The following is a 25472-nucleotide window of genomic DNA, read 5'->3' on the forward strand; positions in this document are numbered from 1 at the left end:
TTTCAGTTCTGGTACTGGGCAGTGGGCTCTCTCCACTCGCTGCCTAGGCCCTTCGACGCTCCCACCCAGAAATGATGACATGGCTAGTGAGGCTGACAGTCTTGCTGTAATTGGGAGAAAACGGGCTGCAGCACATTTGGCAGATTGAGTCACCAGCAGCCAATGTCGGGGGTTGTGCAGGCAGCTGAAGGGCTCAGGGCTCCCTGCCTCACATGGTGAAAGAGGAAGAAAGAGGTCAATTGGGAAAATTGGTCCCTGGGGCTGCTTCCTCTCTTCACTCACAGGAAGGTGGGTAAGGGCATCATCTCCCTTTGCTGCCAACGCTTCCTTTGGGAGAGGCTGGAGAGGGTTTATAAAAATCTCCTAGTGGAAACAACCTCCCCCACTGGCCCCCAGCTGGCCTCTGCTCCCTTCCAGTCACTTCACAGCAGAGTTCAAATCTAGAACCCTGTGTGTTTCATAGGCCTGAGGGTGGTGGGGGGAGGACAGGGTGGCCAGAGGCAAGGAGTGGGGGATCAGGGGCAGTGGCCATTCTTAGCAGTTCCAGGGAAACAGGGCCTTTCTCCCAAGTACCCTGCACAGGCTCAGTGGCAGCACTGGCCACTTGCCTTCCCAGGAGGGTCCCAAACCCCAACAGAGTGCCTCAGAGTAGAGAGGGTTCAAGCAAGGAAGACCACAAAGATGATGAAGAAGACAATGAGGATGAGGAAGATTTTGACCATGAGCCACCGGTTGGAGGTGACTGACTGGAAGTACTTGAGGATCTCTGAATGGGCGGCCTCAACGTCCAGCTGGGCTCCTAGCACGTTCTCGTCGATCCTGGGGACAAGGCCGGGAGAAGAGGAAACAAAAGGACACTGGATTAAAAAGAATGCTGTTGAAGTCCATTTATTGACATGGAAAGATGGTCACAATATGATCCCATTCTTATATATATTTGTGTATAGAAAAGGCTTTGGAAGGGTACTATAAACAAGTTATTTCTGGTTTGAAAACCAACTCTGCCATTTATTAGCTTAAGACTCTAAGTTAGTCTAACTTCAAGCTTCATTTTCCTCACCGGCAAAATGAGGATAACCCAAACCCTACCTTCTCTCAGGCTACTGTCAGTCTTCAATGAGTTAGTATAAAGTCCCTAACCCACAAGAGCCCCGAAAATGTTAGTTACAATTTTTCCTCATCAGTATTTACATTTTTATCTGGTGAGTATGTATTATATTTATTGTAAGGGGAAAAATGTTCACAGACCATTGCAGTCAGGAAATCATGGTTCTGAGTGAAAAAGGAAAACATAATGACATGGACAGGAAGTCGGGATAAAAAAAGCTCTATGGCCAACCATGGTGGCTCAGGCCAGTAATCCCAGCACTTTGGGAGGCTGAGGTGGGCAGATGGCTTGAGCTCACGAGTTTGAGACCAGCCTAGGCAACATGGCAAAACCCCATCTCTGCAAAAAATACAAAAATTAGCTGGGTGTGCTGGTGTGACCCTACAGTCCCAGCTACTCGGGGGGCTGAGGTGGGAGGATAGCTTGAACCCAGGAGGTTGAGGAGCTTGATGCTGCAGTGAGATTGTGCCACTGCACTCCAGCATGGGTGACATAGCAAGACTGCCTCAGGGGAAAAAAAAAAAACAAACAAACACCAAAAAAAAAGGTATATGGACCCTAGTTTTGGCCAGGCTGTAATCCCAGCACTTTGGTAGGCCCAGGCAGGAGGATCACTTGAGCCTAGGAGTTGGAGACCAGCTTGAACAACATGGTAAGACACTTGTCTGTACTAAAAAATAATAATAAATAAGTATATCGGAGGATGTGAGTAGATTACATGCAAATATGACAAGATTTTATGGGACTTGCGGATGCATGGATTTTGGTTTCCTCTGGGGCTCTTGGAGCCAATGCCCCACAATACCAAGGGATGAGTGTGCTTAATCTGATAGTCAGCACCTTGAACAAGTGATTAAATTGACATCAGCAATAAAAGGGATAACCTCATCAAGTGCCTACTAATGCAATCATCGCAGCACTAATTTAATCAGTGTTAGATTTAATTTAACATTGAACAAAAAAAGTTGATGTCATGAAAAATAAAACAAAAGGCCCACTGAAGACACACATCAAATACAAAATGTGAATCTTCCTGGGTCTTAAATTGAAAGAAAAAAGATAAAAACTTTTGTTTTAAATATCAAATGGGGGCCGGACATGGTGGCTCACACCTGTAATCCCAGCACTTTGGGAGGCCGAGGCAGGCCGATCACGAAGTCAGGAGATTGAGACCATTCAGGCTAACATGGTGAAACCCCGTCTCTACTAAAAATACAAAAAATTAGCCGGTCACGGTGGCGGGCACCTGTAGTCCTGGCTATTCGGGAGGCTGAGGCAGGAGAATGGCTTGAACCCAGGAGGTGGAGCTTGCAGTGAGCCGAGATCGTGCCACTGCACTCCAGCCTGGGTGACAGAGCGAGACTCCGTCTCAAAAAAAAAAAAAAAATCAGATGGGGAAACTTGAACATGGGCTGATTACTGGATCATGTTGGAGAACTGTTAATTTTCTTAGCTTGAAAATGACATTATGGGCAGGGCGTGGTGGCTCACACCTGTAATCCCAGCACTTTGGGAGGCCGAGGTGGGTGCATCACGAGGTCAGGAGATGGAGACCATCCTGGCTAACACGGTGAAACCCCGTCTCTACTAAAAATACAAAAAATTAGCCAGGCGTGGTGGCGGGCGCCTGTAGTCCCAGCTACTCAGGAGGCTGAGGCAGGAGAATGGTGTGAACCTGGGAGGCAGAGCTTGCAGTGAGTGGAGATTGCACCATTGCACTCCAGCCTGGGAAACAGAGCAAGACTCTGTCTCAAAAAAAAAAAAAAAAAAAAAAAAAAAAAAGACATTATGGCTGTTCAGGAGAATGCCTTATTATTAGCATGCTGTAGTATCTAGGGATAAAACAGCATGAAATTTGCACCTACTTTCAAATAATTCGGCAAAAGAAAGAGGGGAAAGGCTGAATGTGGTGGCTCACGCCGATAATCCCAGCACTCTGGGAGGCTGAGGTGGGCGGATCACAAGTTCAGGGGTTTGAGACCCGCCTGACCAACATAGTGAAAACCTGTCTCTACTAAAAATACAAAAATTAGCTGGATGTGGTGACGTGCACCTGTAACCCCAGCTACTCAGGAGGCTGAGGCAGGAGAACCACTTGAACCCGGGAGGCGGAGATTGCAGTGAGCTGAGATCTCGCACCACTTCACTCCAACCTGGGTGACAGAGCAAGACTCTGTCTCAAAAAAAAAGAAAAAAAGAAAAAAAGAAAAAAAGTGACAAAATGTTAACAATTGGTGGCCAGATCTGGCCAATGCCTGTAATCCCAGCACTTTGGGAAGCCAAAGTGGCTGGATTGCTTGAGTTCAGGAGTTCAAGAACAGCCTGGGGAATATAGGAGACTCTGTCTCTACAAAAAAATTAAAAAATTAGCTGGACATGGTGGCATGCACCTGTTATCCCAGCTACTGGGGAGGCTGAGGTGGGGGGATCACTTGTACCCAGGAGTTTGAGGCTGCAGTGAGCCATTATTGCGCTACTGCACTATAGCCTGAGTGACAGAGTGTCACCTTGTCTCAAAAGAAAAGAAAAAAACAAATATGAAAACAAAAAAAGTTAGTGACTACAGGTGAAAGGAATATGAGTGTTTATTGTGCTATCCTCCCAACTTTTCTGTAGTTTGAATATTTTATGAGGTGAAAAGGAAAATGACTGAGCAACATTAGATCAGTGGTTTTCACACCTTAGGAAAAATAAGAATCACCTGTTGAATTCTCAAATATAAAAATTCTCAAGTGTCACAACCAGAAATTCTAGGTTGGGGCCCAAGAATCTGCATCCCAAAAAACTTCAGACTTAATCAGTGGTTTCTAGAGCAAGTGCTGAAACCCAGATCCACTGGCATGCAGGGAGGAAGCATATGAATGTCTACACCTATTTTAAAGATTGCATCCTTTCATAAATTTATTTTGTATATGGTTGCCCATAAATTCTACTTCCTTATTTCCCTTTTATGCTCCAACATACTGTAAAATTACTACTGAGCCATTTCACTGAAAATACTGGCACTGATCCAATTAATTCAAGCCCCTCCTGACTCAAACACATCCTTACCTCGAACTTTCTTTCTCAGGAGCAAGGAGAAATAACCACTCCTTAAAATTCCTCTACCCCAAGTTCTAAGGACACATTTCTCTCTCTGCTTTCTTCTCTCATCTTCCTCAACCTTCCTCCTCAGTCTGGCCAGATTCTTCCCTTCTCTACATACCCCCTGACTCCATGGGGGATCTGTCCTGACCTTTTTTTCACTTTACCCAGTCTCTGGGTGGTCTATGCCCAGGGTTTCACCAAGAGGCCACTGTCCTAAGTCCTTACCTCTAGCACTGCCTTCTCTTCCAAACATCAGAACATGAAATGCCTACTAAACTCTGTCATTTAGCTGTCCCATGAAGTCTGAGGCACTCAGCACATCCAGAACAAACCTAATTCTCACCCAGCATCAATCCACTTGCTTCTTCTTATGTTCTCTCCCTGACACCAAATTTCTTGCTGTGACACACAGGTCATCTGTGACCTGGCCTTGCCTCTCACCACTCCCCCAGCCATGCTGAATAATTCTGCACTCCTGTATCTATCAAGTGCTTTCTCATTTCTGTGCTGTTTTTTCCTCACATGGAACAGCTTCTCCTTTCCCCTTTTTGGGCTGGCATTCCCTTCAAGTCTTAGCTTGGTATCACTTCTGGGAAGGCCCCTTGGCCCCATCTAGGAGCAGTACCTACTCTGAGTTCTCTCATCCCTTTTTTTTTTTTTTTTAATAGACACGGGGTCTCTGTGTTGCACAGGCTGTCTTGAACTACTGGCCTCAAGTAATCTGCCTCGGCCTCCCAAAGTGCTAGGATTACAGGGATGAGCCACCACACCCAGCCTCATCCCCTTCTCTTCTTGCCCTATCATACTGAGCTGTCACTGTCAACTTATGTCTCTCCTACTAGTGAGCTCCAGGAGGACCAGAATGGTCTTTCACCCTTTTATCTTCAGACCCAGCAGGATTAGCTCACAGCAGCAACAAATGTTTGCTAAACCAATGAGCAAACACATGCTAACAGTGAAAAATACTTATGACACTGTTTCAAGGAAGACTAGAATGTAAAGTTGCCTATATGCTATAACTTTATTTTAGATGTATATGGATTGAGGAAAGAACTCAAATACCTTTTTTTTTTTTGAGATGGAATTTTGCTCTTGTTGCCCAGGCTGGAGTGCAATGGTGCGATCTCAGCTCACAGCAACCTCCGCCTCCCGGGTTCAAACCATTCTCCTGCCTCAGCCTCCAGAGTAGCTGGGATTACAGGCATGCGCCACCATGCCTGGCTAATTTTGTATTTTTAGTAGAGACGGGGTTTCTCCATGTTGGTCAGGCTGGTTTCAAACTCTGGACCTCAGGTGGTCCGCCCGCCTCGGCCTCCCAAAGTGCTGGGATTACAAGCATGAGCCACTGCGCCTGGCCCTCCATATCTTTTGTAATTCTGTTTCACTGACTCTATAATATTCTTTTTTTTTGGAAATGGTGTCTCACTCTGTTGCCCAGGTTGGAGTGCAGTGGTGTGTGGCGTGATCTGGGCTCACTGCAAGCTCCGCCTCCTGGGTTCACGCCATTCTCCTGCCTCAGCCTCCCTAGTAGCTGGGACTACAGGCGCCAGTCACCACACCTGGCTAATTTTTTTGTATTTTTTTTAGTAGAGATGGGGTTTCACCGTGTTAGCCAGGATGGTCTCGATCTCCTGACCTCGTGATTTGCCTGTCTCGCCTCCCAAAGAGCTGAGATTACAGGCATGAGCCACCACGCCCAGACTTAATATTCTAATATTCAAAATACAACATAGCTCAGGGAGCTATGGTGTTTATGGCATAATTCTGCAAGGGGTTCCCTAGGTCTCAGCTGAAATAGATGAAAATCAATTAGGCCGGGCGTGGTGGCTCATGCCTGTAATCCCAGCACTTTGGGAGGCCGAGGTGGGCGGATCACGAGGTCTAGGAGTTCAAGACCAGCCTGGCCAATATGGTGACACCCCATCTCTACTAAAAATACAAAAATTAGCCGGACATGGTGGCTCGTGCCTGTAGTCCCAGCTACTTGGGAGGCTGAGGCAGAAGAATCATTTGAACCCAGGAGGCGGAGGTTGCCACTGCACTCCAGCCTGGGTGACAGAGTGAGACTCCGTCCCAAAAAAAAAAAAAAAAAATCAGTCAATTATTAGCCAGGCATGGTGGTGCATGCCTGTAATCCCAGCTACTCGGGAGGCTGAGGCAGGAGAATCACTTGAACCTGGGAGGAAGGGGTTGCAGTGAGCCAAGATCATGCCACTGCACTGCAGCCTGGGTGACAGAGTGAGACTGTCTCAAACAAACAACAACAAAAAAAATCAGTCAATTCTCCTGACTCTAGGATCAAGACAGCTGTACTCACGGTACCTTATAAATGGCTGGTGCTCAACATATAGTAGTTGAATAAACAAACTTTCTTTTAATCAGTAGTTCCCAAACCTGGATGCTCATCAGAACCCCCTATGGAATTTGTAAAACTGAAGCTCCCTGAAAAGCCCACTCCATTCACATCTCTCGAATCAGAATCTCCAAGTGTTTTCTTTTACCTTGGCCAGTTAAATGTGTGAGGCTGCTTAGTGGATTGATGTTCAGAAACCGGCTTTATACAAATGTAGGTGTTCACTCAGTTTCACATGATCAACAACGTAGAGTAAAAGCACTCTGCTAGATACCGTGGGGAATAAAGATCAATCAGGGTTGGACCCTGCTAAAGGGATAAGATCAAGTGGGCAGGAGTGGATTCCTAAAACCTCCTACACCTCCTCTCCTCTACTGGCTTTTCTTCTTAATGAGCTGAGAAGACTGAAGTGGTCTGAAGATAAATGCCGCTCCACCCCGAGCATTGCTACAATAGCCTCTGTCTTCCCACCTATCGCCAGCTCCTCTTAGAGCCAAGCCTTGATTTATGCCCTGGAGCCCACTTCCTTTCACCTTCTCAAGGATATCATTTCAAGAATTCTCCCATCTTTCTCCTATATTATCATTTTTAAATTTACCTGTTGCATCATTTCCATTGGCATGCTAACATACCTTTATTTTCTCTCAGCCTTTTAAACCCTCTAGGCTCCCACCAGACATATTTGGAACAACTTGAGCACTCACAATAATCATTGCCCTAACTAATAATAAGACAACCAATACATTAAAACCTATAATTAAAGCCTATAGCGATGCTCAGAAAAGAGGAAGAATTTAATTAATTTACTTGAGATGGAGTTTCGCTCTTGTTGCTCAGGATGAAGTGCAATGGCACAACCTTGGCTCATTGCAACCTCCACCTCCTGGGTTCAAGTGATTTTAGTGCCTCAGCCTCCCAAGTAGCTAGGATTACAGGCATGCACCACCACGCCCTAATTTTGTATTTTTGGCAGAGATGGGTTTCACCATGTTGATCAGCCTGGTCTCGAACTCCCGACCTTAGGTAATCCACCCACTTCTGCCTCCCAAAGTGCTGGGATTACAGGTGTGAGCCACCGCACCCGGGACTCTTCCTTTTCTTTTTGAGATGGAGTCTCACTCTGTTGCCCAGGCTGGAGTGCAACGGCGTGATCTCGGCTCACCCAACTTCCGCCTCCCAGGTTCAAGAGATTCTCCTGCCTCAGCATGCCAAATAGTTGGGATTACAGGCAGGTGCCACCACGCTCAGCTAATTTTTTTTTTTTTTTTTGAGATGGAGTTTCGCTCGTTGCCCAGGCTGGAGTGTAATGGCGCAATCTTGGCTCACCGCAACCGCCGCCTCCCGGGTTCAGGTGATTTTCCTGCATGCGCCACCACGCTCAGCAAATTTTGTGTTTTTATAGAAACGGGGTTGCTCCATGTTGGTCAGGCTGGTCTCCAGCTCTCGACCTCAGGTGATCCGCCTGCCTCGGCCTCCCAGAGTGCTGGGATTACAGGTGTGAGCCACTATGCCTGGCTTTCTGATTTAATTTTTAAAAAGCTATTAAACAGTTTGGGGACAACTGGGAAAATGTAAACCCTCACTGGATATCACATATTAGGAAATAGTTAATTCTAACAGATAGGATAACTGGGTGTCTTTTTTTTTTTTTTGAGATGGAGTCTTGCTCTCTTGCCAGGCTGGAGTGCAGTGGTACGATCTCGGCTCACTGAAACCTACACCTCCCAGGTTCAAGCGATTCTCCTGCCTCAGCCTCCCGAGTAGCTGGGACTACAGGCACGCAGCACCACGCCCAGTTAATTTTTCTGTTTTCAGTAGAGATGGGGTTTCACCATGTTGGCCAAGATGGTCTTGATCTCTTGAGCTTGTGATCCGCCCGCCTCGGCCTCCCAAAGTACTGGGATTACAGGCATGAGCCACCGTGCCCAGCCAACCGGGTGTGGTTTTTATTTTATTTATTTTTTATTTTTTAGGACAGAGTATCGCTCTGTCGTAACACTCACTGGATAATACATAATATTAGGAAATCATTAATTTTCACAGACATAACTGGGTGTGGTTTTTATTTTTTGAGACAGAGTATCACTCTGTTGTGAGTGACACTCACTGAATAATACATAATATTAGGAAATCGCTAATTTTCACAGATAGGATAACTGGGTGTGGTTTTTTTTTTTTATTTTTTGAGACAGATTCTCGCTCTGTCACCCAGGCTGGAGTGCAGTGGCACAATCTCGGCTCACTGCAACCTCTGCCTCCCAGGTTCAAGCACTGCTCCTGCCTCAGCCTCCCAAGTAGCTGGGACCACAGGCATGCACCACTATGCCCAGCTAATTTTTGTATTTTTAGTAGAGATGGGGTTTCTCCATGTTGGCCAGGCTGGTCTCAAACTCCTGACCTCAGGTGATCCACCCGCTTTGGCCTCCCGAAGTGCTAGGATTACAGGTGTGAGCCACCGCGCCCAGTCTGGTTTTTATTTTTTTATTTAATTTTTAAATTTTATTCTAGTTTCAGGGGTACACGTGTAGGTTGGTTCTATAAATAAATTGCGTGTCTTGGGGCTTGGTATACATATTATCTCATCACCCAGGTAATAAAAAATACAGAAAGCTTCACAAATTTGTGCCATCCATGTGCAGAGGCCATGCTAACCTCTGTATTATTCAAATTTTAATATATGTCCTGCTGAAGTGAGTACTGGATGTGGTTTTTAAAGAGAATTTGTGTATTCTTAGGAGACACATGTTAAAATATTTAAGGATTAAGTGTCACGATATCGGCAACCTACTGTGAAATGGTTCAGAAAAATAAAGATAAAGCTAATCTGGCCAACTGTTAACTGTTGAATGTAGGTTGCAGCTATATTAGTGTTTATTATGGTTCTTTCAACTTACTGGTAAATTTAAAATTTTTATTTAAAAAAATTTTTTAGAGATACGGTCTCACTCTATTGCCCAGGCTGTAGTACAATGGCACCATCATAGCTTATTGTAACCTCCTACTCCTAGACTCAAGTGATCTTCTCCGCTGAGCCTCCTAAATAGCTAGGACTACAGGCATGTCACCATGCCAGGCTAATTTTTCATTTTCTTGGAGAGATAGGGTCTTGCTATGTTGCCTAGGCTGGTCCCGAGCTTCTGGCCTCAAGCAATCCTCCTGCCTTGAACTCCCAGAGCACTAGGATTAACTTTGCCTAACCCCCAAATTTTCATAGTAAAAAAACGAAAAAAGAAAACTTCGGATTAACTTCCTCCTATCAGCTATTACTCCATTTCCTTTCTCCATTTTGAAGCAAAACTCTTAGAGCTGTCCATTCTCCATCCTGGCTAACATGGTGAAACCCGCCTTTACTGAAAAAAAAAAAGAAGAAGAAGAATTAGCTGGGTATGGGTGTGGTGGTACGTGCCTGTACTCGGGAGGCTAAGGAAAGAGAATCGCTTGAACCTGGGAGGCGAAGGTTGCAGTGAGCCGAGATTGCGCCACTACACTCCAGCCTGGCGACAGAGCAAGACTCTGTCTCAAAAAAAAGAAAGAAAGAAAGAGCTGTCTATTCATCTATTCCTACTCTTTCTAATTGCTCTCTCTCATTCTTGTTTGTTTGTTTTTCTGTTTTGAGACAGAGTCTTGCTCTGTCACTCAGGCTGGAGTGCAGTGGCGGGATCTCGGCTCACTGCAACCTCAGCCTCCTGGGGATAACAGGCACACGCCACCATGCCCAGCTAATTTTTTTGTATTTTTAGTGGAGACGGGGTTTCAGCATGTTTCCCAGGCTGGTCTTGAACTCCTGGCCTCAAGTGATCCACCTGCCTCAGCCTCCCAAAGTGCTAGGATTACAGGCAAGAGCCACCATGGCTAGCCTCATTCTCTCTTAAACGCCACTGCATTCGAGCTTTTGCTTCCATCCCTCTATTGAATCTGACTCAAAGTCACCAACAATATCTACATTGCTGAATCCAATGACTATTTCTCAATCCTCGAGGTTCTGCTTCCAGTAATGCCTGGGTACCTCCTATTATACCAGTCATTCCATAAATTACATAAACCACAGAGGAAATATAAAAAACAATGATCTTAGTTCAGCCAAGTTAACTGCCTGCGAAAACAAAAAAGTCAACATTCTTTATAGAAACATAACATAATCCAGACTCTTCATATCAATAACATGTACGATAAAATCCTCAATTAGTAGATATACAATGAAACAGGGAACTGTGACCCATACAGAAGAGAAAAGGCAATGAATGGCACCATCCCTAGGATAATCCAGATGATGAGAATTAAATTTTAAGGCAGCTATTATAACTGAGGGAAAATATGCTTGTACTCACTAAGAAGGTAGTAAATCACAGCAGAGAAACATAATCTCTAAAAAAGAACCAAGTGTAAATTTGAAACTGAAAATTATCTAAAAAAATTCACCAAATGGGCTTAACAGCAGATTGACCTGAAAATATACATAAAATAAATATAAACTTATTATATAAGACATGTACCTGGAAACATATATATGTATATATTTCCAGATGGTAAGGACAGAAAGAGGCAGAAAAATGTTTAAAGTAATAGTAGCCAAATACTTCCTAAATTTAAAGACAAATTTACACATAAAAGAAACTCAGAGGCTGGGTGTGGTGGCTCACGTGGTGGGCGGATCACCTGAGGTCAGTAGTTCGAGACCAGACTGCCCAACATGGCAAAACCCCATCTCTCCTAAAAATACAAAAAATTAGCCAGGCGTGGTGGCGGGCACCTGTAATCCCAGCTACTCAGGAGGCTGAGGCAGGAGAATCACTTGAATCCAGGAGGCAGAGGTTGCAGTGAGCCAAGATCGCACCACTGCATGCTGGCCTGGGTGACAAGAGTGAAACTCCATCTCAAAAAAAAAAAAAAAAAAAGACATGATAGGGCCAGGTGCTGTGGCTCATGCCTGTGATCCCAGCATTTTGGGAGGCGGAAGTGGGAGGATCACTTGAGGTCAGGAGTTCAAGACCAGCCTGGCCAACATAGTGAAACCCCATTTCTACTAAAAATACAAAAAAAAAATTAGCTGGGTATGCTAGTGGTTGCCTGTAATCCCAGCTACTCGGTAAGCTGAGGCACAAGAATCACTTGAATCCAGGAAGTGGAGACTGCAATGAGCCGAGATCGCACCACTGCACTCCAGTCTGGGCAACAAGAGCAAAACTCTGTCTCAGAAAAAAAAAAAAAAAAAAAAAAAAAAAAGAATAAATCTGTATGAGCCAGGCACATTGGGAGGTCAAGGTGGGAAGATTTCTTGAGCCCAGGAGTTTGAGACCTGCCTGGGCAACATGTGAGATCCCTGTCTCTACCAAAAAAAAAAGAAAAGAAAAAAAATCAGCCTGGTGTGGTGGTGTATGCCTGTAGCTCCAGCTACTCAGGAGGCTGAGGTGGGAGGTCAAGGCTGCAGTGAGCCATGATCGTGCCACTGCACTCCAGCATGGGCAAGAGAGTGAGACCCTGTCTCAGGAAAAAATAAATAAAAAGTTAAAAAAAAGAAAAAACAACTGTATATCCAGAATTCTATATCCAGAGAAAACATCCTTCAAAAATGAAGGTGAGGCCGGGTGCGGTGGCTCGTGCCTGTAATCCCAGCACTTTGGGAGGCCGAGGCAGGCGGATCACGAGGTCAGGAGATCGAGACCATCCTGGCTAACACGGTGAAACCCCGTCTCTACTAAAAATACAAAAAAAATTAGCCGGGCATGGTGGTGGGCGCCTGTAGTCCCAGCTACTCAGGAGGCTGAGGCAGGAGAATGGTGTGAACCCAGGAGACAGAGCTTGCAGTAAGCCGAGATCGCGCCACTGTACTCCAGCCTGGGCAACAGAGTGAGACTCTGTCTGAAAAAAAAAAAGAAGGTGAAAAAAGTTTAGTTTTGATTTAGTTAGTGAAAAAGATTTCAGTTTTCAGATGAAAGAAAACTGAAAAAAATTGTTGTCAGCAGATCTCCACTACAAAAAAAAAACCAAAGGAAGTGCTTCTTCAGGATAAAGGGAAGAGATACCAGTGGAAAACTTAGATCTATTCAAGGAGGAATGAAGAACACTGAAGATGGTAAATATGTGAGTACTATTACCAAGTCTTCCTCTTAATTTCTTTAAAATACATTTAACTTTTTAATACTTTTTTTTTTTTTTGAGACAGGGTGTTGCTGTCACCCAGGCTGGAGTGCAGTGGCCCAATCTCTGCTCACTGCAACCTCTGCCCCCAGGGCTCAGGAGATCCTCCTGCCTCAGACTTCAGCTACTGGGAACAGTAGCTGGGACCAAGATGTGCATCACCACGCCCAGCTTGTGTTTTTGTTTTTGTTTTTTCAGAGTTTTGCTCTTGCTGCCCAGGCTGGAATACAATGGTACAATCTCGGCTCACTGCAACCTCCGCCTCTAAGGTTAAAGTGATTCTCCCACCTCTGGCTCCTGAGTAGTTGGGATTACAGGCATGTGTCACCATGCCCAGCTATTTTTTTTTTTTTTTTTGTATTTTTAGTTGAGATGCGGTTTCACCATTTTGGTCAAGCAGGTCTCAAACTCCTGAACCTCAAATGATCCACCTGCCTCAACCTCCCAAAGTGTTAGGAATACAGGCATGAGCCACCACTCCCAGGCCAGTAAGTGGAGTTGTTGAACAGGAATATGGATATATGGAGTTTAGGAGACAGGTCTGGGACGGAGATTAAAATATGGGCAGAATCGGCCGGGTGCGGTGGCTCATGCCTGTAATCCCAGAACTTTGGGAGGCCGAGGCGGGCGGATCACAAGGTCAGGAGATCGAGACCATCCTGGCTAACATGGTGAAACCCTGTCTCTACTAAAAATACAAAAAAAATTAGCCAGGCGTGGTGGCGGGAGCCTGTAGTACCAGCTACTCGGGAGGCTGAGGCAGGAGAATGGCGTGAACCTGTGAGGTGGAGCTTGCAGTGAGCCGAGATCACACGACTGCACTCCAGCCTGGTAACATGACGAGACTCTGTCTCAAAAAAAAAAAAAAAGGGCAGAATCTGGCCAGGTGTGGTGGCTCACATATGTAATCCCAGCACTTTTGGAGGCCAAGGTGGGGAGATCACTTGAGGCCAGCAGCAATTTTTAATAAGGTTGGATTTAGGGCTGCCATTTTACTATTTTCTTTTTTTTTTTTTTGAGATGGAGTCTCGCTCTGTTGCCCAGGCTGGAGGGCAGTGGCGCGATCTCAGCTCACTGCTCCGCCTCCTGGGTTCACACCATTCTTCTGCCTCAGCCTCCCAAGCAGCTGCGCAGGTACCCGCTACCACGCCCGGCTAATTTTTTGTCTATTTTCAGTAGAGACGGGGTTTCACCATGTTAGCCAGGATGGTCTCGATCTCCTGACCTCATGATCCGCCTGCCTCGGCCTCCCAAAGTGTTGGGATTACAGGCGTGAGCCACCGCACCCGGCACTATTTTCTATTTTTCTCTATTTTGTTCCTCTGTTTATCCTCTCTTGTCCTTCTTTTGAATTAATTGAAATTTTGATTAAAATTCTATTTCCATTTCAATTTGGTTGCTGCTCTTCTTGCTATATGTCATTGTTGAGTTTCTGTTTTATTTCAATGGTTGCTCTAGGGATTACAATATACCTTATTAACTTTTCACAGCCTACTTCATAAAAACTGTCAAAATAGGCCAGGTGCGGTGGCTCACACCTGTAATCCTAGCACTCTGGGAGGCCGAGGCAGGCAGATCACAAGGTCAAGAGATCGAGACCATCCTGGCCAACATGGTGAAACCCTGTCTCTACTAAAAATACAAAAATTACCTGGGCATGGTGGTGGGCGCCTATAATCCCAGCTACTCGGGAGGCTCAGGCAGGAGAATTACTTGAACCTGGAAGGTGGAGGCTGCAGTGACCTGAGATTGAGCCACTGTACTCTAGACTGGCAACAGAGCGAAACTCCATCTCAAAAAAAAAAAAACCTGTCAAAATCTTGAAACCCTCTTGCTTCATCCTTTATTCTACAGTTAAATTTGTTGCATCTATGTACTTTACAAATCCCAGAGTATACACTATTATACTTTTTGTTTTAAAGTTAAATGTGGCCAGGTGCAGTGGCTCACATCTGTAATCCCAGCACTTTGGGAGGCCGAAGTGGGCGGATTGCCTGAGGTCAGGAGGTCGAGACCAGCCTGGCCAACATGCTGAAACCCCATCTCTGCTAAAAATACAAAAATTAGCTGGGAGTGGTGTGGGTGCATGTAATCCCAGCTACTCGGGAGGCTGAGGCAGGAGAATTGCTTGAACCAGGAGGGTGCAGTGAGGCGAGAGGTGCCATTGCACTCCAGCCTGGACAACAGTGAAACTCCACCTCAAAAGTAAATAAATAAATAAAAATAAAATTAACACCGGGCATGGTGGCTCATGCCTGTAATCCCAGCACTTTGGGAAGCTGAAGTGGGCGGATCATGACGTCAAGAGATTAAGACCATCCTGGCCAACATGGTGAAACCCTGTCTCCACTAAAAATACAAAAATTAGCTGGGCGTGGTCTCGCGCACTTGCAGTCCCAGCTACTCAGGAGGCTAAGCCAGGAGAATCACTTGGACCTAGGAGGCAGAGGTTGCAGTGGGCCAAGATTCTGCCACTGCACTCCAGCCTAGCGACAGAGTGAGACTCCATCTCAAAAATAAAAATAAATAAATAAATACATGCATAAATAAATAAAGTTAAATGTATTTGGCCAGTTGTGATGGCTCACACCTGTAATCCCGGCACTTTGGGAGGCCAACGTGGACAGGTTACTTGAGGCCAGGAGTCCAAGACCAGCCTGACCAATGTGGCAAAACTCTGTCTCTACTAAAAATACAAAAAGTAGCCGGGCATGGCGGTGCACACCTGTGGTCCCAGGTACTTGGGAGACTGAGGCATGAGAATCACTTGAACCTAGGAGGTGGAGGTTGCAGTGAGCCAAGATCATGCCACTGCACTCCAGCCTGGGCGACACAGCAAGGCTGTGTCTCAAACACAGAAAAACTAACCCCTGCAATGGCTCCCTATGTCACTCAGAGTAAAAGCTAAAGCCTACCAATGGTCCCAAGAGGTCTCACAGTTCCCCTCTGACCACACCTTGTACAACTCTCTTCCTCATTGATCCCCGCTGCAGTAGTCTCTGCTGTCCTTTAACTCATCAGACATATTGTCACCTGCGGGCCTTTACCAGGGTCTATGTAGCTAATTTCCTCACCCTCTCCCAAGTGTGATGCCACCTTCTTAATAGGGCCTACCTCCCTCCAAACCTGGCACTCCTGATTAGTTTATCCTGTGTTGACTATCTTTTTTTTTTTTTTGGCATTTATGACTTTTTTTTTTTTTAACATACTATTTATTATGACTTTTTCACATCTATCTCCCTATTAGGATACACGTTCCACAAGGGCAAGGATTTTGTCTCTTTTGTCCACCGCTATATTCCCATAACTGACTGACTGAATGCTAAGCACCACAGAGGAGGAGCAGATAAAACCTCTTGTAGTAGCAGGAGGCACCAGAGGAACAGAGAGGCCAGCCCATTGTTGGGCCTCTGCCTACATCCCTCCAGTACACCCTGTACTTCTCTATCCCTGTTCATTACTTTCTAGCCACGCAGGCCTTCTTGATTCTTGCTATGGTGAGACTGTCCCATCACAAGGCTTTGCTCTAGCTGTCTCCTCGGCCTAGAACACTCTCTGTTCTTTGCCTGGCTGGATCCCTCTTGTCATTCAAGTCTCTGCTTAAATGTCATGTCTTCAGAGCAGCATTCCCTACCACACAATCTGATATACCTACTTAGTCAGTTTCTTATTTTTTTTTGAGATGGGGTCTTGCTCTGTCACTCAGACTGGAGCGCAGTGGTTCCATCATGGCTCACTGCAGCCTCAACCTCCCATGCTTAAGTCATCCTCCCGCCTCAGCCTCCCGAGTAGCTGGAACCACAGGCACACGCAACCATGTCCAGCTAATTTTTTTATTTTTGTAGAGATGGGGTTTCACCATGTTGCCCAGGCTGGTCTTGAACTCCTGAGTTCAACTGACTGTGTGGGCCTCCCAAAGTGCTGGAATTACAGGTGTAAGCCACCGTACCCATCCATTACTTTCTTAACACATCATCCTATTTTAACTCTGTATACAGCCTTTATTACTCCCTGAAATTTTGTTGGTCAATTTTTTATTTTTATTTTTTTGACACAGAATCTGGCTCTGTCACCCAGGCTGGAGTGCAGTGGCACAATCTTGGCTCACTGCAACCTCTGCCTCCCAGGCTCAAGCCATCCTCCCACCTCAGCCTCTTGAGTAGCTGGGACTACAGGCCCATGCCACCATGCCCAGCTAGTTTTTGTATTTTTTTGTAGAGACAGGGTCTTGCTTTGTTGCCCAAACTGGTCTTGAATTCCTGAACTCAAGCGATCTGCATTGCTCGGCCTCCCAAAGTGCTGCCTATGGGATTACAGGTGTGAGTCACTGTGCCAGCCTTGTCAGTTCTTTTCCACAGCTGTCCTCATCTGCCCTATCAAATTCCATACACTTACACATGCTACAAAGCAGCTCCAGACAGACTTTACTGTTCTACTTGCCACTGTATCTCCCGCACCTGGAACAGTGCCTCACATGAACAGGTGCTCAATAAAAACTTGTTGGGTGGATGGAAGCAGGTGAACTGGGTCCCATGGGTGGGCAGAATTCACTCTATCTTCCAAAAGCCATCAAGCAGTCCCTGGGGACTTTAAGATGCCAATCCACGGGGAAGAGAAAGCTCCTCTGTTTGGGGCGAGAGAGTGTATCTCACCTCTGAATGGTTTCCTCCTGTTCCTTAACCATGTGTGCCAACTGCTGAAAGATGGAGCCCAGCTCAACAATTGTCGACTCAATGTTCTGCATGGTGTCTGCCCGACTCTGGATGTAGGAATCCTTCAGGAGAGGGAGAGAGCACATGAGCACCATCAGCTTCTTCAGGGTCAGACCTGCATTTTTACAACCCTCCCAGCTTGCCATTCTGCCCATGGCACACTCCAAACACTCTCTTGGGAACCACAGAGGATAATGGAGAAGCTGATTCTACCTAGTTCAGAGCCTGGGTACCTGCTCATCAATGAGCTGCAGCTGCTGGCTGGTCCGAGAGTCCATCATGTCGATGGCGACATCCTTGGAGGCATGGGACTCTGCCCCCAAAACCACAGCACCACCGCCTGGGGGAGAAAACAGGATGTGGCACACCTTAACAGTTAAAAGCAGGTTCAAAGCCCGCATGCTCTGGGTTTGAATCCCAGCTCTGGCACTTACTAGCCTTGTGACCCTGGACAGGTCATTTAACCTCTCTGAGCCTCAGTTTCCTCACCTGTAAAATGGGGGATAATAATAGTTGCTTTCTCAAAGGGTGGTTGTGAAAATTAAATGAGAGAATGTGAATAAAGTGTACGAAAAAAAATAGAAATTATCATTATTCTGAATATAACTGAATTCACCCCAACAGTGAGAATGTGGGAGTCTAAATGTGGATCACGAATCTCAACCATCTGGTTTGGCCTCTGAGAGATAAAGCCTAGAAAATTCCTTGACCCTCCACTCTCCTACCCAACCCGTGCCTTTAGAGGATGCCATCACAACCAGAGTAAGTAACCTTACCTCCCAGGACTCCCCGTTTTACCTGTGACTTACCCAGGTGGTTAGGGGCAAGGGGCAGGGCTGACACAGGTGCCCGGGAGAACTGCTCTCTCCGGCTCCTCTGCTGCTTCAGGTTCTAGGGTTGGGGAAAAACGCAAAGGACCTGAAGCCACTAGAAAGCAGGCATGTTAAAGAGACTCCCACCATTGGCCCCATGACCCTGTAGAACTTGTCCCTTCTTCATTTCCCTCTTGGATCTTTACCCCCATATTCCTACCCCTCCTACGCAGATTGTTCTCACCTCTGTCCTCACTTCTAAAACCGATTTGAAGTCATTGGACATAGAAGCCAGTTTCGACTAGAAGAAAAGGAGAGAGGGTCAACCAAAGAAGGCTCCACATTCCTCCCCTTTGCCTCCCTCCCTTCCTCCCCAGATCCCACCTGCAAGGAGACCACAATGGTGTTGGAGTGGGTCTGCAGGTGCCGGCCACTCTGGCTGCCCTTGGCCCTCACAAAATCCTGGAGCTGAGCAATTTGTTTGTTGAGGCTATTGATGTCCTGGTAAAAGAGTCCAAGGAAAAAAAAGTATTAGCCAAGGAGTCCTCAGTCAGCATCTCTCACGATGGCCATCTCTGGTAGGAAGGACAAGGTGGAAGTTACTAGCCAGAGTGAGAGTATCTCAGACAGTCAGACCAGATGGGCCTGCTAGGATTTTCCAAGGTCTAGTGTTTGCTCTGGCTCAGTCCCTGCAGAGAAGAGCTAGAAAGAGGCAAAATAGGCCTTCATCCATTTGTAAATAACTTGTTTACTCCTCCAGCCTACTGCCCTGCTCCATTCTGTGAGGCCATGCTCTTGGCCACAGAACCCTTTCAAAGGCCAAAATCTTGGGTCTAGGGCATGACCAACAAAGCCCCCGGACAGCACTCAGGAAAAGGGAAGAGTCAAAGGCACTGTAGTTTCGAGAGGCATCAACAGAACTATTTTCATACACACAATTCCTCAATGGCTAATGTCTGTAAACCCACCACTTTGAGAGGCCAAGGCAGGCAGATCATGAGGTCAAGAGATTGAGACCATCCTGGCCAACATGGTGAAATGCCATCTCTACTAAAAATACAAAAAATTAGCTGGGTGTGGTGGCGCGCGCCTATAATCCCAGCTACTTGGGATGCTGAGGCAAAAGAATCGTTTTGAACCTGGGAGGTGGAGGTTGCAGTGAGCCTAGATCGCGCCACTGCACTCCAGCCTGGTGACAGAGTGAGACTCCGTCTTAAAAAAAAAAAAAGTTATTATTGGCCTGGCGCGGTGGCTCACGCCTGTAATCCCATCACTTTGGGAGGCTGAGGTGGGCGGATCACCTGAGGTCAGGAGTTTGAGACCAGCCTGACCAATGTGGAGAAACCCTGTGTCTACTAAAAATACAAAATTAGCCGGGCGCGGTGGCACGTGCCTGTAATCCCAGCTATTCGGGAGGCTGAGGCAGGGGAGTCACTTGAACCCAGGAGACAGAGGTTGCAGTGAGCTGAGATCGCACCACTGTGCTCCAGCCTGAGCAACAAGAGTGAAACTCTGTCTCAAAAAATAATAATAAATAAATAAATAAAATAAAAGTTATTATTACAGTCGAGTGCAGTGGCTCACACCTGTAATCCCAGCACTTTGGGAGGCCAAGGTGGGCGGCTCGAGGTCAGGAGTTCGAGACCAGCCTGGCATACCCTGTCTCTACTAAAGATAAAACAATTAGCCAGTCATTGGTGGCGCGTGCCTACAGTCCCAGCTACTGGGGAGGCTGAGGCAGGAGAATCGCTTGCACCTGGGAGGTGGAGGTTGCAGTGAGCCAAGATCGCACCACTGCACTCCGGCCTGGGTGAAAGAGCAAAACTCTGCCTCAAAGAAAATAAAAATTAAAAAAATAATCCAGGAATGAGGGCATGTCCCTGTAGTCTCTACCACTCAGGAGGCTCAGGCTGGAGGATAGCTTGAGGCCAGGAGTTAAGGGCTGCAGTGAGCTAGGTCACACCACTACACTCCAGACTGGTCAACACAGTGAGACCCCCCTCTCTAAAAAAAGAAACTTGCTCTGGGTCCCCATGGCAATGGAAAATGACAGGAAGACAGAAGTGATCTGATTGGAATGCTGGGCTCTCCTGATGGCTACTAGCTCACCTGTTTGATGATATACGTTAGCTCTTCAATTTCCACTGCTTTATCATCAAAGAGGGACTTGCGCTTTGCCACTACAGAGACAAACAAGAAGCCACAATGGGTGAGGTCAAGGACAAAGCTCAGGGAATATAGTCCTCAACCCTCTTTGATTTACTGCCCCACTTCTGAAAGACCCCAAGAACACTCACAGATTGTCAGCTTCTCCAGCTTGGCAAATGTGTTGCTAAGGTCTTTCCCAATGTGCCTGCAAATGACCACTAGTGAGACTGTGGGAAAGGGCAGGAGGCCTTTTCCCACATAAGCTCCAGCATAACCAATCCCAGACTTCACAGCCAAGGCCACTGATCGCAAGTCTACTTTTCTTCAGACATTGTATCACCCCACCAGAAAGCTTCTCTCAACTCACTTGGCCATGAGGGTGAATTCACTGCGTTGTCGGACAGCACGCAAAGCTGGCTTATTTGTCTGGATTCCATTCTGAAAAGCAATGGCAGGAGGTGACAACTTTAGTTCTCCCTTCCCCAGTTCTAGTTTTCACTCTTCCTGAGGTGTCCACTAACCTATCTCTAGTACTGGTGGCATCCATCAGATGATCTAGATTTATGAGTGGTAGTCGTTTAGAGTCCAGATTTGAAGAGCAGGTAGACCTGAGTTCAAATCTTGACTCACCACTTACTACTAGCTGGTGGATTTGGGGCGAGTTACTTAAAACATTCTAAATCTCTACTTTCTCTTCTATAAAATGAAGACAATCCACACATCTCCTATTGCTGCTAAAGTTAAATAACAAAAAGGCTGAAAAGTACTTCAGTCAACTACCTGGTACATAGTAAGCACTAAATAAATGGTATCTAGTATTGCCATTCTATTCCTCAAATCAGGAAATCAATAAGGATGATTGCAAAGCTCTTGGAGATCATATAGAAGAGCAGCTTTACCATGAGCTGAAAAACACTTCTTTATAACTTTTCTGTTTTTGAGACAGGGTCTCACTCTGTCTCCCAGGTTGGAATATAGTAGCATGATCATAACTTACTGCGGCCTCGACATCCTGGGCTCAAGTGATCCTCCGACTTCAGCCTCCCAAGTAGCTGGGACTACAGGGCACACCAACACACCTAGCTAATTTTTAACTTTTTGTAGAGATAGGGTCTTGCTATATTGCCCAGGCTGGTCTTGAACTCCTAGGCTCACGCGATCCTCCCACCTCAGCCTCCCAAAGTGCTGGGATTACAGGTGTCAGCCAGCATGCCCAGCCATCAGTAAAAATATTTAAAAATACAGTTACTCGGCCAGGTGCAGTGGCTCACGCCTGTAATCCCAGCACTTTGGAAAGCTGAGACAGGCGGATCACGAGGTCAAGAGATTGAGACCAACCTGGCTAACATGGTGAAACCCCATCTCTACTAAAAATACAAAAATTTAGCCAGGTGTGGTGGCATGCATCTGTAGTCCCAGCTACTCAGCAGGCTGAGGCCGGAGAATCACTTGAACCTGGGAGGTGGAGGCTGCCGTGAGCCAAGATCCCACCACTGCGCTCCAGCCTGGGTGACAGAGTGAGACTCCGTCTCAAAATAAATAAATAAATAAATAAATAAATAAATAAATAAATAAATACAGTTACTTGGCCAGGTGCAGTGGCTCACACCTGTAATCCCAGCATTTTGGGAGGCCGAGGCAAGCAGATCACGAGGTCAAGAGACAGAGACCATCCTGGTGAACACGGTGAAACCCCGTCTCTACTAAAAATACAAAAATTAGCCGGGTGTCCTGGCACCGCCTGTATTCCCAGCTACTTGGGAGGCTGAGGCAGGAGAATCACTTAAACCCAGAGGTGGAGGCTGCAGTGAACCCAGATCACGTCACTGCACTCCAGCCTGGCAACAAAGAGAGACTCTGTCTCAAAAACAAACAAACAAACAAACAAACACAAACTGCTTACTCGGGTCCCACTGGGATTGTTGAAAAAAACACTCCCGGCTGGGTACGGTGGCTCACGCTTGCAATCCCAGCACTTTGGAAGGCTGAGGTGGGCAGATCACCTGAGGTCGGGAGTTTGAGACCAGCCTGACCAATATGGAGAAGCCCCGTCTCCACTCAAAATACAAAATTAGCCAGGCGTGGTGGCGCATGTCTGTAATCCCAGCTACTTGGGAGGCTGAGGCAGGAGAATCACTGGAACCCGGGAGGCAGAGGTTGCAGTGAGCTAAGATCGTGCCACTGCACTACAGCCTGGGCAACAAGAGCGAAATTCCCATCTCAAAAATAAATAAATAAATAAATAAATAAATAAATAGCACTCCCAAATTTTTTTTAAGAGGAGCTGAGTGCAGTGGCTGACACCTGTAATCCCAGCACTTTGAGAAGGTAAAGCAGACGGATCACTTGAGCCCAGAAGTTCGAGACCAGCCTGGGCAACATGGTAAAACCCCATCTCTACTAACAAAACAGAAATTAGCCAGATGTGGTGGCACATGCCTATAATCCCAGCTACTGAGGAGCCTGAGGCAGGAGGGTTGCTTGAGCCCAGGAGGGCAGATGTTGCAGTGAGATGAGATAGAACCATTGTACTCCAGCCTTGGTGACAGAGTGAGACCCTGTTTCCAAAAAAGGAGAGAGAGAGGCCAGGTGTGGTGACTCATACCTGTAATCCCAGCACTTTGGGAGGCTGAGGAGGGCAGATCACCTCAGGTCAGGAGTTCAAGGCCAGCCTGACATGGTGAAACCCCATCTCTACTAAAAAAAAAATACAAAAATTAGCCGGGCGTGGTGACGGGCACCTGTAATCCCAGCTACTCGAGAGGCTAAGGCAGGAGAATCGCTTGAACCCAGGAACAGGAGGTTGCAGTGAGCCGAGATTGCACCATTGCACCCCAGTCTGGGCGACAAGGCAAAATTCCTTCTCAAAAAAAAAAAAAAAAAAAAAAACAGAGGAAGAGACTGGGCCTCGCTCAGCCTTCTAAGTAGCTGGGACTACAGGCACATGCCACCACGTCCAGCTTTTTTTTTTTTTTTCCTGTAGAAACAGGGTCTTGCTTTGTTGCTCCTGCTGGTCTCTAACTCCTGGCCTCAAGTGATCCTCTGGCCTAGGCCTCCCAAAGTGCTGGAATTACAGGTATGAGCCACCACATCCAACCCTAAGTGATTTTGATACAAATTACTGATCTAGGGCCAGGTGTGGTGTCCAGACCAACCTGGGCAACATAGTGAGACACTGCCTGTACGAAAAAATTTTAAAATTAGCTGAGTGGTGCATCCATGTAGTCCCAGCTGCTCAGGAGGCTGAGGAAAGAGGATCCCTTGAGTCTAGGAGTTCAAGACTGCAAGTGAGCTATCATCACACCACTACACTCCAGCCTGTTGACAGAGTTGAAAAACAGATCTCAAAACAAAACAAAAACAACAAATTACTTATCTAGAAAATGTCCTTAATCTTACAGAGATAAAAACTAATATGTAACTAGATTAACTAATTTTCTCATGGTTACAGAGCAAACTTATGGTAGAAGTATATTGGAAAATTCAAGGTGCATGTTTCTCAGCTAAAGGCTCTTCCTAGAACTTGTTCCTTATTCACACCAATTATATTGCAGCCAAGTACTCTCTGAAGTACTCCCTCCAGAATAGCAATCCTGCCCTCCAAAGGATTCCTCACAAAAAAAAGTCTAAGTCCTTGCCCCTAGTTAGCCAGCCGACCTCTTCTCTGTTGCTTATAGCAGACCCTACAGGCCCCATCCAAGCCTATCAGTTCCATCAGGTACCCCCCAAAATTACTTCGGTTAACAGTGGTGGAGCACAGTCCTTCCTAGACTTGAGTAAGGCTCACTCCTCGCCTTTTCCACTCCAGGTCCTTACCTGACGGGTCTGCAGCGACTTGCAGGCAGACAGAAACTCCTGGGTCCGATCCCGGCAGGACATGGTGTCGGGAGGGGGAGGGACGAGGGTCACTGGGGGGGGCAGAGGGGCGATGTCGCTGCTGCTACTGCCAGCAGTTGCAGGGGACAGGACCTGTGTCTTTGAGAGACCCAGGTAGACACCCTGATCCGTGTTCTTAGACCCGTAGCGTTTCCGCGGGATCATTGAGACGCATAACCTCGGACTGTTGTGGAGGGGAGAGTGTCATTCCCCAGGCAACTTCTTTCCCCAAACTCCCCCGCCCCACCCCAATCAACAAATCCTCGAGCCCCTTCTGCACTTCTCATGGACTTTCGCGCCCAGGACGCTCGCAAATCCTGGGGCGGACCAGCAGCGGAAAGGGCCCCGCTTTTCCCCTGTCCCAAGTCGAACCCGCTTCAGACTCTTCTTCCAACTTGGCTCTGGCGGCCAGAGCGCGGGCCGGGGACCCTGAAGCAGAGACAGGGCCAGAGCCAACCCCGTGGTCCTGAGACTCCGGCCCGGCCCGTGTAACTGCCCCGGGCCCTAACCCAGCCCTTTCGTTTCCGCGGTTTCCTTCGGCCCCTCAGGGAGGGCCAGTGACGGACCTCCAAAGACTGACACACTTCGGTGGGCGGAGGGGGAAAACCTCTGGGTGTTTATTTGAAACAGGAAGTCCCACCCCCCGCCCAAGGTCCGCCTTCTGGAAGACTTCAACCACTCATTAGCTAAGGCCGACGTCTCTCTCAACAGAGGCTTTTCTGATTGGACGGCAAGGAATTCGCTCACCCGGAGCCGGGCCGGCAGGACTTGCCCGCTCGCCCCTGATTCCCTTCCCCCCCGCCAGTCGTCGCCCCCGTGAAACCACTGCCCCAGAGCTGACACGGCGGCCAGATCCCCTCTTAAAGCGAATCTTACCTCCCCTCTGCCGCCTGCCGCCGCCGCCACTTCCAATCTCACCGGCCGTCACTGCCTCCTCCCCGAGCACTGAAGCCGCCGAAACCCGACCGAAGACTGGAAGCGGCCACGTCACCTACACGTAACCCCACCCCCAGTGACGAGGGGGCGGTCCCACGCGTTTCAAGCCCAGCGACCCGAAAGACACGCCCCACACCCAAACGCAGAGCGATCCCGCCCTCCCATTGGCTAAGGCGCCACCGTGACCCCGCCCCAGAGTACTACAGCAGGCGCTCAGGGGGCTGGGCCCGCCTCCGGGAAGGAGCCTTAAAGAACCAGCTGCCCGGTGGTGTCCGCGCCCAGTCCCCCAGAGTGGTCGTGCA

At 47.3% G+C, this 25472-nt stretch overlaps 1 protein-coding gene and 1 non-coding gene across 4 annotated transcripts; both read right to left on the minus strand.

Annotated features, from left to right (window-relative positions):
• Nucleotides 1-87: 87 nt before the first annotated feature.
• Nucleotides 88-25245, minus strand: STX5 (syntaxin 5). Of its 3 annotated transcripts, none has more exons than XM_003828502.3 (11): nucleotides 25111-25245; nucleotides 24175-24418; nucleotides 20726-20796; nucleotides 20508-20563; nucleotides 20320-20390; nucleotides 18595-18711; nucleotides 18455-18511; nucleotides 18208-18289; nucleotides 17632-17738; nucleotides 17339-17460; nucleotides 88-819 (listed from the first exon to the last, which is right to left on the minus strand). In XM_003828502.3, exons 2-11 carry the CDS (start codon nucleotides 24397-24399, stop codon nucleotides 660-662), a joined length of 1068 nt encoding a protein of 355 aa, XP_003828550.1. In that variant the 5' UTR covers nucleotides 24400-24418; nucleotides 25111-25245; the 3' UTR covers nucleotides 88-659. The 3 variants fall into 3 exon arrangements, with proteins under 3 accessions (XP_003828550.1, XP_034788701.1, XP_063464598.1); XM_034932810.2 differs by having other exon boundaries at nucleotides 88-857; XM_063608528.1 differs by having other exon boundaries at nucleotides 24175-24266; nucleotides 25111-25219.
• Nucleotides 9145-9246, minus strand: LOC112441237 (U6 spliceosomal RNA). Its single transcript, XR_003029181.1, has one exon. It is a non-coding gene; the product is annotated as a U6 spliceosomal RNA (small nuclear RNA).
• Nucleotides 25246-25472: the final 227 nt, after the last annotated feature.

The sequence above is a fragment of the Pan paniscus genome, chromosome 9 (assembly GCF_029289425.2).
Source record: "Pan paniscus chromosome 9, NHGRI_mPanPan1-v2.0_pri, whole genome shotgun sequence".
NCBI lineage: Eukaryota > Metazoa > Chordata > Mammalia > Primates > Hominidae > Pan > Pan paniscus.